This window comes from Coturnix japonica, chromosome 1 (assembly GCF_001577835.2).
Source record: "Coturnix japonica isolate 7356 chromosome 1, Coturnix japonica 2.1, whole genome shotgun sequence".
Lineage (NCBI taxonomy): Eukaryota > Metazoa > Chordata > Aves > Galliformes > Phasianidae > Coturnix > Coturnix japonica.
This window is the reverse complement of record NC_029516.1, coordinates 117171746-117191273: the sequence shown is the minus strand read 5'-3', so window position 1 is coordinate 117191273 and position 19528 is coordinate 117171746. Positions and strand designations below refer to the sequence as shown.

Here is a 19528-nt window from a genome sequence, read left to right as displayed (position 1 = left end):
TGGATTTGGCTAGCCTTATGCTTTTTGTGGTAAAGTGGTGGATGCATTTATGTTACATACATCTGAGCTAAGCTGTATATATTGGGTTTGTTTCCTTTACAGCAATGAAACTTCTGACAGCAGTTATAAGCGTGCATCTGAACCTTGATGTCAACAAGCACAATGCTCAGCGATTATATGAAGTGGAAAAGAACAGGATAAGTGGCAAGAGGACCAATTACAGACTTGACCAGCTAGAGAGAAAAAAGAAAGAGGTTGGGCAGGTGTTTTGTATGGGAGATGAGAGAAGGTGTAAAAAGTGGGATTGCTGACTGCATGTTTCTGAGTTGCTGCAGTTCTTTGAGGTTTATAACTTTATCTAGTGCATGCTGCAGAGCTTTTGTGCCTGCCTACATTAGGCTGTATAAAAGTTACTAGGGTGATAACTGACCTGTATACTGTTAATTGTAATGTCTGTCCTAAATACTTTGTTAGCCTCTGATCCCTACACAAATACAGGTTTACACGCACATGTAATTCCTTCAGGAGCTCCAGAGTTGTGGGAGTGCAGTTTGTATGTTTATATGTATAAGAAGTCAAAGTTGTAAGTCTTTAACTGAATTTCAGTACATGAAATGAATGAAAAAGGACATGGGATTGCTGTCATTTTTCTATAATTAAAGCACCATGTGTGCCCTGGTGGCGCAGTGGTAGGAATGCCACGTTGCAACACCGGGGCCCAGATGTTCGAATCCCCCTGTGGCGCAAGTGGTAGAAGTGCCGCTCTGCAGCACAGAGGCTTGAATCCCGGGGGTTGGACTCGATGATCTCTAAGGTCCCTTCCAACCTGCACGAGACTATTACCTATTACCTATTATTGTAAAAATGGTCCTAATGTGACCTGTATCTCTGCTTAGTTTCTATCATTTCTTCTCTGCTTAAACAGCTCCTTAGCACCTCCCAAGGCAGGACTTTGACTAGAAGAAATAAGTCCGCATTTGAGGTAGTTCAGTGTATGGCAGTCAAGCATAGCTCCTTCTCTCCTGACTTTAGAACTGTTTACCTGTGTTCTGTGCTTTGGATGTCCAACGATTCCTTCTGGTACAGAAACAGCCCCTTTTCCATAGGAGGAAGGGTTTGGTGAGATCAGAGTTTTTTTTAACATCTTGATCATATAGGAAAAACAGACAAAATGTTGTGTTAGAGTGAAGTAGAATCAATTTTGTTACCCTTTTTGATGCTATTGATGAAAAAATGTTTACCTTAAGCAACGTATTTCCAGCATTTCAAAACTGGATGTTCTGGTTTTGGTTGAACATGCTTGTTGTGGAATTAGGTCCGTTCTGAAAATTCTTTGGCCTGCATCTCTTCTATCTCTGTGTGCATAGAAGGAGAATTTGAACCTGTATGTGAAGATTGCCTACTAGTTACACTTTGTGTTGATACAGGAAGACTCGCTGTATCAAAAATATTTTGTGTTTTCTGTCAAGGTTTGTAGTTGATACCTGTTAAATCTTTTATCAGTATGAAGCAGCAAAAAGGCCAAATGTCAGCGTAGAAACACCTCTCATTTTGTGTTGGTATTGTGTGTAAATAATAGTGATGTGGACCACAGCAGTACTGTAAATGCATTGATGTAGATTTTTCATGTGATGGGAATTGAAACATTCAGTTCTCTTTCTGTTTCAGTATGATCAGAAGCTTGTGGAAATACAGAACATGATGCATGCTATTTTCAAAGGGACGTTCCTAAGTCGCTACCGGTAAGAATAAAATAGAGTTGTGATGTGTGTCTGCATTCTCCAGAGGCTCTTGTTTAGATTGCCAGGCATCAGAATCATGTTAAATATCATTGAGGCACTGATGTTGTCAAGGAAAATATAGTGGTTACATTATTCTAAGCAATTTGCATTTAGCAAATGACCTCTCTAGAGTTTGTTCTTAAGTTTTGCCTGCTAGCAACAGAGCAGTGTATTTGTGATTGAGATGGTATCTAGAACTTCATAGTGATGATTCTGTGAAATGTGTAGCTAAAAGTGACTTAGTTGTTGACTGAAGGCTAACTTAGAATGTTAATATAAAGATATTTTTAATCTGTCGGATTGTGTATACTTAAGCAATTCCAGGAAAAAATATTACAAATTATGTTTTAATGTGTATTAGGCACGTTAATGTATTAATGTTACGTTTTTATGATTTCACAGCGATATAGTCCCTGAGATACGAGCTACTTGCATTGAAGAAATTGGCAACTGGATTAAAACTTATCCAGATGTTTTTTTAAATGATGGCTACTTAAAATACATTGGATGGATGCTGTATGATAAGGTAAAGTTTTGAATTTTTCTTCTGTGCGGGGGCAGTAGATGGGAAGGCTTTTGATTTGGAAGAATCCTAAAACTTAAGCTGTTTTCATGCTTCTAAAACACGTGACAGATTTGGGGAACATGTGGCTATTTATCATGAATAGTTATTTACTGGAATTGTGGCAGTGTACTTCTGCAGTCTACCTTTAAAGTGTGTATAAATTCTGGTTTGCGTTAGTTTTAGGTACATGTTCTGTAAACAAAATTGTAGCTTACCACAAAGCCAGGAGGGGGAGCACAAAGCCTCTTATTTCCCTGCTTTCTGCCATTTCTGTAAAGGTAGATTTTCAGAAGCAACAAATCTGTCAAGAGCCCTTGTCTTTTCCTGCATTCATTTTATCTGATCAGAATGTCTTTTATTTTAGTGTATGTTCAGCTAGGAGAATTATCAGACTGTGAGAGTAAGAAGCAATTTTTGATGATTACACCCTTAATAAGTGTTCCCATTCCTCCTTGATGGTGGTGGGCAGCAAAAAACTGATATCTCCTGGAGCCAGTTTGCTTTTAGAATATTCCATGGAGACATTTGTCAAATAATTCAGACTGCAGAGTTGAAACACCACAGAAGTCTTCTAAATGTGGGGAAAAATCTGGCCAGGATCATCTGCGGTGCTGTGAACAGATATTAAGTTCAGTCATCTGGGAGTCTTTAAGGAGGAAAAATATAATAAAGTTAATGTTTTGTCTCCCAAATGTTTAATTTGAATGTAATCATTCTTTCTTCTCTATGACATACTGCTTTGCCATTATATCTCCATTTGAAGCACGGTATTTCTACATGAAAGGCTATTGTCTGGGTGCAAGAGGGTCTTCCATATTCAGTGGTAATACAGCCCTAAGTTGTATATCAACATCCCTCTTTGGCTCAGTAACAGTTTTGGAACAATGCTATAAGTTTTCAAGTAGTTTATGTTCATCTACTAGAAATAACATAACTTTCTAGAGCTTGACAGTAAACTTGACTGCCATGTGCAATTAATTGGACAATGTTATGTAACAATTTTATAAGCCCAGTCACTTACTAGTGCATTTGTGAAACTGAGTCACTTAACTTGTACTTGAAGGCACTAGTGTTCTTCCACGGTGGTATATAGCTACTCAGTCAGCAATCAGATTAAATGGATGTGCTTTGTGAGAAAGTAAGAGTTAGACACCAGAAGAATTGAGATGATGAAGAGTAAGAATGGGGAAAGTGGAAGAGAAGAGAAGAGAAGAGAAGAGAAGAGAAGAGAAGAGAAGAGAAGAGAAGAGAAGAGAAGAGAAGAAGGCAAAGGCAGTGAGAGTGGAAATGCTTGTGCACATGCACACACTTGTACTTGAGATCTCCCAACATACTAATCTAGCTTTGTCTTGAACTTCAGGGCAAGTTTCTGAGATTTTCTCCTTAGATTTTCAGACAAGAAAAAAAAACCAAAACCAAAAAACCAAAACCTAGAGAAATCCTGTGGGAAATAGACTTCTGTTGTAATGAACTTGTCTTGACCATGTGATACTCCTGGCAAATCTCAAGAAACCGAGGTTTAATTTTGTCTCCCAAGCAACATGACTGTAAAGTGGATCCCACTGTTTTAACAACTTCTGAAATCCTGTCTTTTAAATGTTCGTGTTAACGTAGTGGTTTTCTTTCCAATGATAATGTTTTTGTATGCATACTGACATGGTTTGTTTTTTTTTTTTAGGGGGGGGATGCGGGGGGGGGGCAAGTATTTTTCTCTTTAAACTATGTTTTACCTTGACAGGGTAGGTAAGCTGAACTTTCTTCATGCCTTAGTATTTCAAAAGTAGACCTGTTTTTCCTAATCTGTTATTTGGAGAGTCTTAAGGAAGAACAGTTACTCAGCCTGACCTTGTAAAATCGTCCATGTCCCAGCCTGTACTTGTAAGGCTTACTGTATAACCTCATTTCTTGGATAGGAGCAACACTGGAATCTTGTAACAGTCTTCTAACTGAGTTTATCTAAGCAGTGCTGGAGTCTATGTAAAGCTCTTTGATGTCAGTAGAGCTTCTCACTGTCGTACTGATTTTATTTTCCTGGCAGTCTTTTCAGGCTGGGGCAAAATGTACTATGATACAATTGAAGGACAACATATGTTCAGAGTATCCTGAATGAAGATGTGCTTATATGATTTCCCTGTGCTGTCATTAATTGTTAGTTGTTCTCCAAGGACTATGTGACCATCCAACAAATCATTACAAACTTAAGGAAAAAAGAGGAAAGAAAAGAGTTAAAAAAAGAGAAATCCTCTTCTTTGAGGCATCTGTGAAGCAGCAGTACTAATGACGGGGGACACTTTGCAGGGATAACTACTTACCAACAATGCCAAGCTCAAAGCAACCTATTATTCTCAGCTATATAACACAATTTTTCAATATAGTCATCCCCATTAGCTGTGTGTTTTTGCTAGTGATGAACAAGAAGAGCTTTCATGACATGCTCATAAAATCTGCAGCGGCTGAGGTGACCCACTGCTTCACAGCTGCTATGATAGCATCACTGCTGGGAAAATGGTACCCATGTTGTCTATCTTTCATACTGAGAGTGGACAGACAGAAGTCAGAAGATGCCAAATCTGAACTATACATTGGGTTCAGTAGGACAGTCCAGGCAAGACTGGTAATGTGCTCCATGGTCTTCAGACTGGTATGGGACCTGGTGTTATTGTGCTGCAATAGAGAGGTGGTCTCCTTCTCTGGCCTGGCTCTGGAAGTTTGAGCCTTCAGCTTAGTCTGTATTGGAATAGAACTGCCAGAGTTGGTGGTTTGTCTGAGTTCCAGGAAATCCAGAAGGGACAACCCTTTTCTCATAGGACAGCGCACATCACTTTACCTGCTGAGACCTGTGTCTTGAACTTTTTCATTCCTGGGGAATTCATGTGTTGCCATTCCATGGATTGCTATTTATCTTGGAGTAGTGACACACCCTTGCTTCCATGTTGACACACTGCTACGTCAGACACCATTTTGGCAGACTGCTCCTCTGCTGCCATCTGTTGCACAGCAACAGAATATAAGAGAATATTAGAAAGGTTCAACCTCTACTACCATACCAGTAATATTTGTCTCTGGCATCGTAAACATAATAAAACATAATAAAATAGGATGCATTACTTTCAGGGCAGCAGTTGTATCCATGACAGCTACCATGCTGTAGGCAACCACATAGAGCTCTTATTTGTGTAATACATATGCCAATAGTAAGTAACATCAGAGATAACATATTAGCAGATTTCTCTTTCTCTTGTAGCAAGCTGAAGTGCGGTTGAAGTGTCTTCTGGGACTGCAAGGAATTTACAGCAGAAAAGATCTTGTTTCCAAGATGGATCTCTTTACTTGCAGATTCAAGGTAAATAGATTGCTGGTTTATTTGTTATTTAAGTCTGCATTGGGTGTATGCACAAGGCGTGATGTTTTTGGTAAGAGTTCATCTCCCTGTTCTTTTGACTGACAGAAGCTTAGAGTATTGCAGAAACAGCCTGCTTGACTGAGTGGCTGAAGGTGTTTTGCAGAGTTGCTTCCCTCTGCTTCTGTGGAGTTTTGTTTCACTTCAGGTTATGCACAGAGTGGTGTAAATGTGCACTGTAGCTGGTTATCTCCATCATTTATCCAAGGTGGCCCAGGCTTTTTTAAAAAGAACTTTGGAAGGTGGGAAGGAATTTGGTCCTTCTTTTTTTCTTTTTTTTCTCTCCTTTTTTTGTTATTCTTGTTAATTAGTTAAGCTCTTAGATATTTAATCAACAGTGTATTACACTGATATGGGAATAACTCTCTGCTGGTATACCATGTCAGTATGACTCTTGAAGAAGAATCTCTTACTTCTGAACTAAACAAGTTGCATGACATTCTGAAATACTGAGAGCTTGTTCTGTGCCTGCACTGACCATGTAGACTTAATATGTACGTGCCTTGATCATACTCGACATATGCATAAACATTTATCATATCCCAACATCCTTACTCATTCAAGAAATAAGCCTTTTACATTTTTTAATCCTGCCCTCTGTAATGATTTTGTCAGCTACTCGTATCCTAACGGGGCAGTATCTTTATGGTATGCAAATAAGAAATCTCAAGATGCTGTGAGAGGAGCAGTTGTTACCACAGTTCCTCTGAATCAGTCCATAATCAGTGCCTACACGTGGTGGTAATTCATGTTCTTTTTGCAAAAGGTGCAGTGCTTATGTGGATGTCAGAACAGTTGTTTATAGTAAGAGATACCTATAGACTGTTGTCAAATAAGAAGATACAGATTAATTCTGGTATTTTAAGAATAAATTGTTCAGAATGGGGAAAAGGAGGCTGAGGGGAGACCTTATGGCCCTCTTCCAGTACCTGAAAGGTTCTTACAGTGAGAGTGGGGCAGGTCTCTTCTCACTAGTGACAAGTGACAGGACAAGGGGAAATGGCCTCAAGTTGCGCCAGGGCAAGTTTAGGTTGGATATTAGGAAGAACTTCTTTACAGAAAGGGTAGTTAGGTACTGGAATAGCTCCCCAGGGAGGTGGTTGAATCGCCATCCCTGGTTGTGTTTAAGAGCCGTTTGGATGTGGTGCTCAGGGATATGATTTAGTGTAGGGTTGTTAGAGTTAGGGTACTGGTTAGGCTGCGGTTGGACTTGATGATCTTCAGGGTCTTTTCCAACCTGGCTAATTCTATGATTCTATGAATGGAGCTTGGCTATGTAAGCTTTTTTTTTTTTTTTTTTTTTTTAAAACAGCTTTTTGGTAGTGTTCTCTCTTTCCTTTTAAAGGAAGGTTGTTATAAGCTACTGCAAACTGTGTAAGCAACTTGGTATTCAAAGACTGATGGAAGAGCTCTAGTCTGTTTTTACTGAGATGTTTCTTTGAGTGGAGGATGGTAATATATACATGGATTATTGCAAATTCCACCTCCCAAATGGAATATCAAAAAACAATAAACCCCAAAACACATTCAAAAGGAGCAACAACAACAACCAAAAAACAACACCCAAAACAAATCAAACCAAACTCCTCCTCCTTGTTGAAATAAGAGAAATCCAAGCAGCAGATATACAGATTGAACATCTCCCAGAGTTGAAATCCCACTCCTTGATGATGGGAAATGTAAATACACAATCATCAATCCATTTTCAATAAGCTGTATTTCACATGCTCCTTCTGTTACCCTTGAGTTTTCAGACTCAGGATTCATGGACTTCCACACCTTGCATCTGGGCTGTTAGAAAAAGGAGGATGCAAAGTAAAATGGGTGTAGACATTTAGAAATGATATGTGTACTGAGGAAGCTATTAGTCTTGAAACAAGCATGTTTGAAGGTATAATGTGCCTTGAAGATATAGACTGCACCGCGGAGTGAGTCTGTGGGTACACGGGACAGGAAACCTACTGTTTTCTAAGGTGTTTGTATATACACCAAGTTATAATAATATGAACTTTAGAGGTCAGGAGTATTGCTGCTGTTTTGTGAAGCACCTTTATGACTCAGTTCCTAATTGTATCTTTCCAGCAAAACATTGGCTTCTGTAATGTGTAGGTACACACACTTTATTTTTGATGGGAGGAACTGATTATATAATGCTTGTAATTTGAGGCTTACCTCCATTTAACATATTGAAGTGTCAGTAGTAACATCTTGGAAACAAGTTGTCAGTCACTTTTAATTTGTAGACTGTAGTTGATTTCTTGTGAACGCATACATTACATCTGAAAAAGAAATACCATATTACTGCATGATTAATTCAGTTAAAAAATTAACATGCTGTTAATTTTCAGGGGCTGGGGAACTACTTGGTAGTAATCAAGTTGCCTTGTGTCTCTTAGGAAATAGCTGCTGAAATAAAAATAAATCTCTGCTCTACTAGTGTAGATGATCTAGCTGTAGCAAAAGTATATGTTTATTGAGAACAAAACATGTTACATCTTTTTATTGTCATTTTACATCCATTAGGATCGAATTGTGTCCATGCCTCTGGACAAGGACCATGAAGTAGCAGTTCAAGCCATGAAACTCTTGATGCTTATGTCACAGTAAATAATTTCTTTTTTAATTTACTGTATTGTTTTAATGGCAACAAGATCCAGATAAAATTCTGATGAATCTTCCTGTAATCACTTACATGCTGGGAAACGATTGGTCCCAGCAGGATATGAATTACAGTTAAAACTGCTCGAGACGTGGCATTTTCTTTCTGTGGGAAGCACCAGTGTTAAGAAAACCTTTGCAGTCAGCTTCAGTATAAGAACGGCATTGATTTTATCTTAACGCTTCCCCTGAAAGTAAATTCCAAAGCGTTTTGATGTTGGCTTTTCTCAAATAGAGCGTCTGCCTGTTTTCAGGAAGCCCCCACCATATAACGTTCTGTCCCAGGCTTTCCAGATCTTGACCAGGAGCTCAGGGAACTTTGCCATCTTCCCCCATTTGGGAAGCATTGAACTTTGTTCAAATTTGGGCTACCAGATTCTTTGCTCCGTGGCAGAGAATCTGGGAGCTGTTAAGCCTGCAATAGGCTGACAGAAAGCGAGTAAATATCTGACATCTTTTGGCTGAAGTGAAAAACTAACAGAAAAGTTGTTTTGTTGGTAAATTACTGGTCAGCCATAGATTGAAAAGGTGATGTCAGACTGGAAGGGGGGGGGTGAGGGGGTGGAAACTGGACTAACATAATAGAAATATGTGGGTCCTATTCCAATGTATCCTTGAGCAGTATGTTTATTTTACAACTGTTTTGGCAAAGTACCCAAAGAGTAAATTTTCTGTGCCTCTTTTTGAGTGCAAAAAAGAAAGAAAAAAAAGATTCCAAAAGCCCAGTGCATTTCCTTGTTAATACAGTTGAGATTTTAGGGGAGTCTGTAAGTGTCTCTTCTGTTTCAGGGTTTAAGATGGATTCTGCTGATGCAGTTGCTTGTCTCCATGTACAGCATGGTGCATTGTTCAATAGCAATTGGTTATCCGTTTAAGCCAGAAGTATTGGTCATTGCTAGAAGAGGATGCAGAACTTAATGGACCAAATAATATGGTGTTCTAGGTATATACATTAAATTTCAAATACGTTTATACACTGAAGTGATACTGTATAGTCTGGACACACTCCTATTTCACACTCCATTGATTTGAGTGGCATTTCTCTAGGTTGCTCCAACATACGCATCAGAACAGCATGTGACGACTATGAATGCAGCATGCTCTTCTGAAGGAAGTACCATTGTTTGGATCTCACTGCTGGTAGATAGGGTTATATTGTTTCTGTGTTTACAATATCCCTTTCTACATCAGTTGGTTCTCTGGTGTGTAGCTGTTGGAACAAAACAGTGTTGTGTCTGTGTGTAACGTGTCCTTGTGCCAGGAGGAGTAGCACACCATTGTTGAAGTACAAAGATATTGAACACCAGTTATGGCTGTCCCTGTTCTGTATCTGGACTAACAAGTGCTGTATTGGCTGTGCAGCTGTTTATTGCCTCTGGCTTTATTATGCGTGATCATGTTCTCATTAACGTGAACTGCAAAAGTTTGATCGATGTTTCTTTTTTCATCAAGCAATTTTTCCCCCAGATTTTTCTTTAGTACACTTTGATTTCCAGTGTAAGTTCCAGCTAAAGTTTTCTCAATGACATTTTCCCATCATAAGATGAACTTTTCATTGTCAGAATGAATATATTTTGTTTTCAGCTAGTCTGCCTGGAGTCCTAGCAATACATTCTTCTGTTGTGTAACCATCCTTCTTTCTGTCCTCCTCCCTCCCAATTGCTTTGAGTGTTGCTGGTTTTGCTTAATTACTGTAATAATGAAAATGGGAATTGGGGGCATAGTGGGCAAATTCAGTGATAGATATTCTTTTTGATAAGGTAGATAATGATCAGTCTATAAAACCTTTGTGAAGAGCATGTAGTCAATACAGTCTCCACTACAGATTTGCTAGTAACAATCCACATTGAGTTGCTTTTCTTGAAGCAAGGGGAAAGGCTTATGCTGCAGTACCTACAGATATCAGGAGGGACTCACTGCTGATGTTGTGGAAGCAAAACATTTCAGACTGAAAGATAAGTGCTTCAGGGAGCTAGGAGATATGGTTTAATGGTTTTAATGTAGGTGTGGTAAAGGGAGGACGATTGGACTAGATGATCTTGTAGGTCCTTTCCAACCTTGTGATTCTATGATCATGGTTCAAAACTGGTACCTGGATGTTGAACAGCAAAGCTGCCTGATGCATGCAGTAAAGCATGAAGTGAGGCTGTGGACGTTGTCTCCACTGCCTGTAAAGAGTAACAGGTGTAGCAGTGCCATTTACAGAAGCTATCTTGTATGTATTGCTGTAATCAGTGTTTATGCAGCTTTTAGTCATGCTCTATTGGCTTCTCATTGGGGATGGCCCATCTACAGATTTGGCAAGTGAATTCTGGTTGCCCAAATTACTGTTTTTAGTGAGGTGCGAAAGACCTTTCAGGTCAAGTTTCTATTTTTAAAGGTACCATTTCCATTTTTAAAGTAAGAACATCCATCAGTAAGAACTTTCTATATTTGATTTGGAATCGTGGAATCAGCTAACAAGAAGTCTTTATTTAAAAAAAAAAACAAAACAAAAAACAGCATGAACTTAGCCAGTCAGGTACTGACCTGTAGGACACGACTCTAAGCTTGAAATAGGTTTTGTAGTTTAATGGTATGTGTTAGGGAGAGGCAAAACCAGGAGTAACTTTGTTTCCCTCCAATTAGTTTGTTCAGTGCTCTTATCACCTTCCTGGGCAAAAAATACTGTATCAGCAACCTTCGTTTATTGTCTTTATGGGTAGATGTAGTAGCAAGACTTCTTGCTAATTAACTGTTTTTGTGATGTTTTACAGCTGCACTTGAAGTTCGCTGTGCATATATTTTAGTATCAGCAATGACTCTCTCCTAACCATCACTGCATGTCACTGCTGTGGAATATACACTGTATATTGCTTGTAATATAGAGAGAGTGACTACTCTGTGCACTGCTGGCCCATGAAATCTCTAATGTATATGCTGACCTTTATAGTCTTATCTTTTCAGCCAGGCAAACACAGAAAACACTGATCTTTTCAATTCACTTAAATGTACTGCTTTATTTAAACAGAAGAATCATAGAATCACCAAGGTTGGAGAAGACCTAAAAGATCATCCAGTCCAACGCATAACTGTGCCAACTCAAAGCCATCTTGCTATGCATATACTTGCTTTTTTGTGTTTCTTTTTTGTTTTCAGTCTGTATTTGTGCTTTCATTTTGTCTGCCTCTAAGCTGAGCTGTCTTTTCTTCTTTGTTGTATGTTGTCTCCATTGGATGCCAAGCTCTTTGGGCTGCTGGATTTCTACTCTTATAGATATGATCCTGAAACTGAATGAGCCCATGAGGCTTAGCATAACAGAAATTATTAATGCTACTGAATGATACGTAATTATTAGCATTTATGTTGCAAAGAATTTGAGAGGGAATAGAACAAGGAAGGAGAAAAAAATGGGGTCACAATGAGAATCTTACTGCAAATGTTGTCCCTCAGTAGGTAAATTAGTTCAGGGGGACTGCTGCCACCAGGCAATTCAGTTTCATTTTTGTGTACTTCAGTGGCTGAAAGTGTTGGGAGTTTGGAAGAGGCTGTAAAGGTAATTAAATAACTGCATTCACCTACTTCAGTTACAAGTAGTGCACGTAAGGGCACAAATTTACCAACAGTGTGAAATGTAAAGAGCAAAGAAGGAGAAAATTACCTTGTATCACAGTTAAATGTAAGTGGAAATTAAACTGAGTTTTAAACACAAACCGCTGAAATTTGAAGTCTGGAAGAGCTGCCTCAGTGAGAGCTATGAGTATATTGCACTCATTGGGAACTCATTTAAACTACTTACTGGAGCTGATAAATACATTAATTCTCACTTCAGTGCTTTGACAGTGGTAAGTAGGGTTTATCCAACTTAAAGGTCAGGAAACTGAGGTTTGTTAATTCTGGGTGTTCTGCTTGGCACAGAAGGCCCAAGTCGTATAGGAATACATAGTCTCTGTGCTCTTAAAATAGAAAAGAAATATTAATCTCCCTTCTTTTTTCTCAGCTAGACTGGGATGGGTGTTTTAGGTTGGAGATAGAGGGCCTACACTCTAGGAGACTCTTGAAAACTGGAGTTGACAACTCAGAGTCAGTGGAGAGTTGAACTTAGTGATTCTATAGGCTTTGTTTCACAGCTAAGCTGTGGACTGAAGAAGAGAAAGGAAATTGATAGGCAAATGCATTACATACATCTAGCAAGGTTATTCAGGAAGCTTTTATTCAGAGAAGAAGTCAAGTTGTATTGAAGGCTCAAAGGCTGTTAGGGAATGGCGTGGAGCTCCTCACAGCTCCTCTGTGATTCATCCAGGCCCACTCTCCTATTGAGGTGGAGTTAGGGCAGCGCTTTGCCATTTAGAAGAGTCAAGCCTATTGCAAGCAAAGCAAAAGTGAAGGACCAAAATGTAACCAAGGTGTGCGCTGTCTCCTCTGCCTTCTCCTTTTTTTTCTTCCCCATTTCTGGAGGGTTTTACGTTTCTAGAAGTTAACCTTCAGCAACTTGTTGTCATCTAACACCTCTATACAAGAACCTTTGTGTCTGTTCTGACATCTTTCCTGTCTGAAGAACTAACAGAAAATAAGGAATGCCTCCTGTCTCCTGCCATTATGTTTCTCAGCTTAGACATAGTACCATACAGCACCTTTCTAATGTGCTTCTCCCTGTCCTCTGTCACAACGTAGCCATGGAATTGCAGTGTGCTGCAACATCTTAGCCCTATTTTAAAGTGCATGGGGAAGTATTCGCGTTATGCTGTAGTATGGCAACCATGTTGCTCTCTCCTCTCTTGTTGAACACCAGAATGCTGCTATGACAGCAGGGTGGAAAGAAGAACGTAACATTTTTAAGTATAAAAATCAACTAATGTGTTCTGTTTTCTCAAACAGAGTGCTATCAAAAGGTGTTTTTTGGATGGCAGTGCTTAATACAATGGTAGTGATTTTGCAGTGTATTTGTAGATTTGTTTATTTAATTAGAATTTATTTTAAATGCAAAATAAGCTATTTCTTTTTCAAGGTGCTGTAGCTTAGATTACCAGTGTCCCTATCACAAGTGCCAAATCTTTCTCTGCGTGATCTTTTCCTGTCATTAAGAGCAAAAAGAGTGAAGTGATAAAGCTTTGGATAGTGTGTATGAAGTGCATCGGGTGTATTTTTGATTTATTGTGATTTTGATTGTTATCCCTGGTATAAGCAGTAGCTCAGACCACAACAGGTGGTTCCAGCAGTCATGTATAGTCATGTCTCTTTCGTGCAGTGAAAGGGAACAAAAGGCAAGTCAGGAAATCTTTCATCTGGTGCCATAGGCAGAACAAAATGGATCTGTGATCTCTCTCTAGAAGATCCCAGCTTCTCTATGTTATGTTCACGCTGAAGCACAGAGAAAACGGTGTGTCATGACATTGGTATGTGGAAGGCCATGCCTGTTTATTTTTAGATACCTAAACACTGGCAGGCACTTCTGGTTTAACCTTTATCTGTTGCTTGGCATTCTGAGGGCTGTAAATTTGCAGCAGTATTATTGCTGTATTTAAGGTATTCTTTGAATGCGTGCTTATTGGCTTATGTATGTAAAAACAAAGGCACTGATTTACTGTACTGGTATTACTGGTAGTTGTAGCAGTGTAGCCAAGTGTTGCTACTTCCAGAGGCAAGTAAAACCCTCTAAGCTCTCACATGAGTGGGAGTTTTGAGTATAAAACTTGCTATCTCACAGAGAGTAGTGGTTGAACAGTATGTGGACAGCAGTGATATTTCATAGGAGCATTTCCTCTTATTCCATTGCTTCTGTGATGCTAAGCGCTGTTTAGTAAATGGTCAGGGCTGTTGCAACTGACCCACTCTTGCTGTGAGGAGGGAGGAAATTACACTGCTACGGTCTAGTGTAAGTGAGTCGAAGTCCTAACCTCTCTGAAGACAAAGTTAAAAACAAGGAGGTTGGAATTTCATTCATACTAGAAAGGGGAAATCTGTAACTTCTACCCAGACTGCAGGCATCATACTGAGCACTTTGCCTAAATGGGTTAGATAGCTCAAGGCCTGTGAAGATGAGTAAATTCAAATATCACTGGATCATTAAGGCTGGAAAAGACTTCTTTCGTCTAGTCCAACCACCCTCACCATGCCCACTGACCATGTCCCTCAGTGTCACATCCACATGGTTCTAGATCATATATCACAGTGTGTTTACACCAACATTTCTTCTTTTTGAAGCTTCATTCCCTAACATTCATGGTGTCTCAGGATGCACCAATGCTTGTTCAGAAATGCCAAAGCACCACATTACCTCTTTCAGTATCTCCTTTTTTAACAACAATAAATGTATTTTTACATATTTCCCCCTCTCCCCCCCAGTTCTTTAGATGGCTGAATAAGAATCACATGAACATTTTCCTTTGTACTGGTTACTTGATATCTACATATACTCCAAGCACTTTCTATTTGTTCTGTTACCACGACTATACACTCAAGGGAGCTGCATGTTAAAAGAAGCTGCTGGAACCTGCTGGAATTTCTTTTTGATTGAGGGCAAACATTATCATGCAGGTTTGACCCATCAGTTTTGGAGGCAGACCATCAGCAGTTCCATTTAAATACCTTGTTACTGTGCCAGTGACCATTATAAACAAACTGAGAAAAACTGTGAAGGATTCAAGTGATACACGAATAAATAGACAGTAAAGATAAAATTCATGAGGTTTCAACTTCTATAAATGAGAAGATGTGGACCTTGAGAAATGAGCGCTTCCCCCTCCCTGTTTCTTTAGCTCATAGCATGTGCTACAAAAAATGTTTTTAATCAACACCCCTATGTTCTCACCTAATGAGAGCTCGCTTCATTTCAGTCAGGTTTGACGACAATATTTTGGGGCCTTGTGACTTGTGGGATTACTAAAGGATGTATTCAGATTGGAGACAAACAGGCAGGCACAGGAAGGGGTGCTAATTTTCTAAAGACATCAGTCCCACCAAATGGAAAGTACAAATCCTCAGTTTTAGAAGCAGAGCTGGGTTGCAGCTGCAAATGGTTTTATACTGTCACTTGCTGGGAACTGATCACAGCAATAAATAAGAAGTCTTTCACCTGGTTGCAGAGAGCAGAAGGATCTCCTATGTTTCTGTTTCGTTCTCATGTAGCTTAGTTGAATGACATTGCAATTGCGATAGAAAGCAAGTGGTTTGAAACTGTAGCACTTCTTTTGGTATTTGTTTCTTTGGTATCTCCTCTTTGGATTATTCAAACTCAATGCTTCAATTTTGTGTTGCTAACTCTCATAGAGTGCTCTAAGTTTATTAGTTGGTGTGTGATGTTTAAAAATCTGTAGCTGAATGGCTGTCAAAAAAATAAATAGATATGATTTTCAATGTGTTTGGACAGAAAGGTTGCAGTCATAAGCATGTTATCAAGTATGTATTTTGATTTCTTTTTGTGTGCAACTCTGTGTAGGCCCAGTGTAACGGAGTACAAGTTTTGAAATACTGTACTAATGTTTTAATATTAGTACAAACTCTGGAGGAGTTTGTACTGCAAGATGAAGGCTTCTTGTTATTTAGTCTTCTATGACAATAATCGAAGCATAGAATCATAGAATTATCCAGGTTGGAAAAGATCTTGAAGATCATTAAGTCCAACTGCAGCCTAACCATAGTACCCTAACTCTAAAAACCCTCCACTAAATCATATCCCTGAGCACCACATCCAAATGGCTTTTAAACACATTCAGGGATGGTGATTCAACCACCTCCCTGGGGAGCCTATTCCAGTAGACGCATCATTTTCCTCTTTGGTCATTATTACTTTTTTTTTTAATCATGGCCACTGATCAACCTTAATTATGTTTTAAGTTTTTCTGTCCATACAGTGGGCCTTACTACTCATAGCTTGTGCAGACCTCAATTTCTCTACAAAATGAGTAAAAAAATGCTTTCATTTCCATTTGGTAACGTGTTTAGATCTGTCCTACAAAATGTTAGCTATGTAAACAAGTTGCAAGGCTATGGAGCATCAGGTCCAATAAAACTAGACTTCTCATTCATTGTATTCTTTGCAGATAAACCTGAACTATAACTTCCGTTGTTATTTTTGCCTAGGAACTGCGAGGATGTGTTATCAGCTGAAGACTGTGAAACCTTATACCAGCTTGTTTATACCACGCACCGTCCACTTGCAGTAGCAGCTGGGGAATTCCTTTATAAAAGGTATCTCTGCCTGCCTGCCTACTTCTTGCATATTCTCATTTGCTTCGGAATGAAGGTGGATTTATTTAAGAGGGATATTAAGCATTCATTTTTTTCTGCTGGAAGTATATACCATGAGGATAGGAGATGTGCTTTCTTCTCCTGAATCAGAAGAGAAATGCTGTCTGGGGGTAATCATTTGTTTCCCTGCACAGCGCTCCCCAGAAGGCATGAGAAACGTTGCAAGACTAACACAGAGAATATGAAACAACTGACTGATCCACAGATACCATCCTGTGTTGAGAGCCTGCCTCCTTTCTTCTTTCTTTTCCTGTTGCTTACTTCTTACAAGCTAATTCATCACCTGGCATCTGCTGCATTTCCATAGCATTGGTGATTAATCACAAAAATGGCCTCCTCTTTTCCCTTTGGAAGTTGCCTCGTACATTGTAAAGGCTTTGAACAATGAGAGATGCAGCAGATTAAAAAGCCCTCCCAATTTTCTGTCAGGTTAATGAAGCACAGGGTTTATCTTCCCCAGGAGTAAGTCTTATAAATGGGCTTCTTAGAACAATGGTTGCATGAAGTGAATGGAGCTGGCCTGCTAAAAAGAGAAGAAATAAATTTTCTAACTCTGTGGCTGAGAAAAGTAATTTTGTTATTTTATGTTACAGAGAGAAATGAAAATAAAACTATTTAGGCAAGACTTTTGCCTAAATTTGGGAATAATGATTTGTGTTCTTCATGGATGCAGAATCTCCTCGAAGCTGCCTGCTCCTATCTAGCTGAACTGCTGAACTGTTCCAGAGTTTGTGTTGCCATGTCCAACAGAAAGACAAAAGAAGATACATTTCTCTCTTGATGAATCTTCTATCTCATCTGCTAACATTTTCTGCTTGACCCAATATTCTATCATAAATCAGCTGTTTTTCCACCCAGAACATGGCTGACTTTTGCCACTAAGCTGATTTGCCTTGGTAACTTGACTTTTTATTCTCAGCTTCCCAGTGCAGCCTAGACACTCTGACCCTCTAAACCTCTTCCTTGTTCTTTGCCCTGTTGTTCTCTGGTACTAGCGCAGAAATGTCTTTTGCGGTGTGATAGAGATGTCAGTGACAACCTCCTCTTCCTAGTTATACTGATAAAAATTTCAATATAAAGGATTTTTTTTTTTCCTTCTTGGTGTATATATGAAATCTCAGTGTCTGCATTTTTAATGTCAATTAGTTGCAGAGCTGGCATAAATTATACCAGCAGAAGCTTATGCTGACACTGAGTAGTGTGATCCAGCTCTTAAATCCAAGCCATTTGGGCCTCTGAATCTATGGGGTTGGCTTTCCTGTATGTGTTTTGGGATTAGAACTTCTTCTCAGCAGTGCGTTCTCATTCATTTAGGGTAAAGAGGAAAATAGAAATATATTGTGGGCATTTTTTCCACTGTATTTGAGAAATTGATTATGTGGTAAATTGCCTCTTGCAAATATGAGGTGCTGTGCTATTTCTAAGATGTACAATAGTGGTTGGGTAGCAGTATTTTTACTGGGTTAACATTCAATTTCAGCCTAGAGATAACTCCTTCTGTATGAATATGAGAAAATGTCTACCTCAGTATATGTTCAACACTGTGGAATCTGCATCTGTCGTCCAGAAAGTTGGCAGAGTACCTGTTAAACTGTCAGAAATTATCTCTGCATCCGCAGGGACAGCGGATCTCTCATAATGGAAAGCAATCTAATCTCTTTTTCCTTTCATCTCCTAAGAAAGTCTAATATGATTTAGAGTAAGTATGTATTTAGAAAAAATACAGTCGTGGGGATCTTGAAAAAATTTATGTTCTATTGGTGAAAGAGTACATGGGGAAATGTGGCAGAACTGAATTGGCTTTTTTTTCTGTTGGCAGGCTGCTTAGTCATGAGGGAGGTGAAGAAGTTTTGTCCAAGGGAGAAAAGAAGGTTGGAACAAAAGCTGACCAGCTGAAAAGATTGATATGTTTTTTCCTGGAGAGTGAGGTGAGGAGAACAGCCCCTGCAGTGTAAACCTTGTCGTTCCAACGATGCATATTAAATTAAGTACTGGCTTCCATTTGGAGGGTATTTCTAGTCATGAGCTCTGCGATACTGGTATTTGGGATGTTCTCACTCTGTAGGGTGAGTTGTTAATGAAGACAGAATTGAATGGTTCTGTTCTGTTGTTTTAAGATTGATTTACAGCTATGATAATGAAGAGAATCAAAGCTGAAGCAGCTTCTGAAAGCAACTTAAAGGACTAATCCCACCATGTGAATGGGTTTTGGTATGTGTCTACATCTTAGTGCAGGCAGATAAGGGTTGCTCTATCACGGCTCTGTGCTGACTAAGAGTAGAGTAGTTTTTTCTGAGACTTTATCAGATTAAGTGCTGTGCTTTGTTATTTGGCTTTTGCAATGGTGCTGACCTGTGTCCGGTCAAAGTGTCTCAGGCACAGCCACTTTGCATATATGTGTAAAGAATTTCAGACATAGTCTAAAATATCAACTTATTTATTGTCCCAAGGTTGGGTTTTTTGGTACGAGCAGCAATATAAAAGCAATACGGAAAGTAGTTTTAGAGAGGTTAATTAAATTACAAAGGAAATATACCATAATAAGAGAAGAAAAGCTTTTATCCTGCTTTTTCTGCTTCTTTTTCCCTACTTGCTTTGTAATAGACTGAAGGTTCTGTTTAAATGTTGATCAGCCTTAAACTAAATATGTTGGAATACTGTATGGAAATGTATGTTTGAATGACAACTTTGTAATTGGAAAAAAGAAGAGAGGAACATATGAACCTTTGTTTCTTTTACTGATGCTTCTATAAGCTTGTATTTTTAATCCTCAGCTACACAAACATGTTGCATACCTCATAGACAGCTTGTGGGACTGGGCAGGCAAATTCCTGAAGGACTGGGAATGCATGACCACTCTTCTGTTAAAAAATGATGAAGGAGATGGAAAAGGTG

The 19528-nt window shown here is 39.1% G+C and overlaps 1 protein-coding gene across 3 annotated transcripts in view; it reads left to right on the top strand.

Annotated features, from left to right (window-relative positions):
• Positions 1 to 19528, top strand: part of LOC107307728 (cohesin subunit SA-2-like) — a 50914-nt gene that overhangs the window by 13978 nt on the left and 17408 nt on the right. For all 3 annotated transcript variants that reach the window (XM_015851241.1, XM_015851253.2, XM_015851247.2), the window contains 8 exons: positions 103 to 254; positions 1669 to 1742; positions 2184 to 2307; positions 5591 to 5689; positions 8270 to 8349; positions 16466 to 16573; positions 18453 to 18561; positions 19408 to 19525. In XM_015851241.1, the coding sequence (XP_015706727.1) occupies positions 103 to 254; positions 1669 to 1742; positions 2184 to 2307; positions 5591 to 5689; positions 8270 to 8349; positions 16466 to 16573; positions 18453 to 18561; positions 19408 to 19525 (864 nt within the window). The remainder of the gene's footprint in view (positions 1 to 102; positions 255 to 1668; positions 1743 to 2183; positions 2308 to 5590; positions 5690 to 8269; positions 8350 to 16465; positions 16574 to 18452; positions 18562 to 19407; positions 19526 to 19528) is intronic.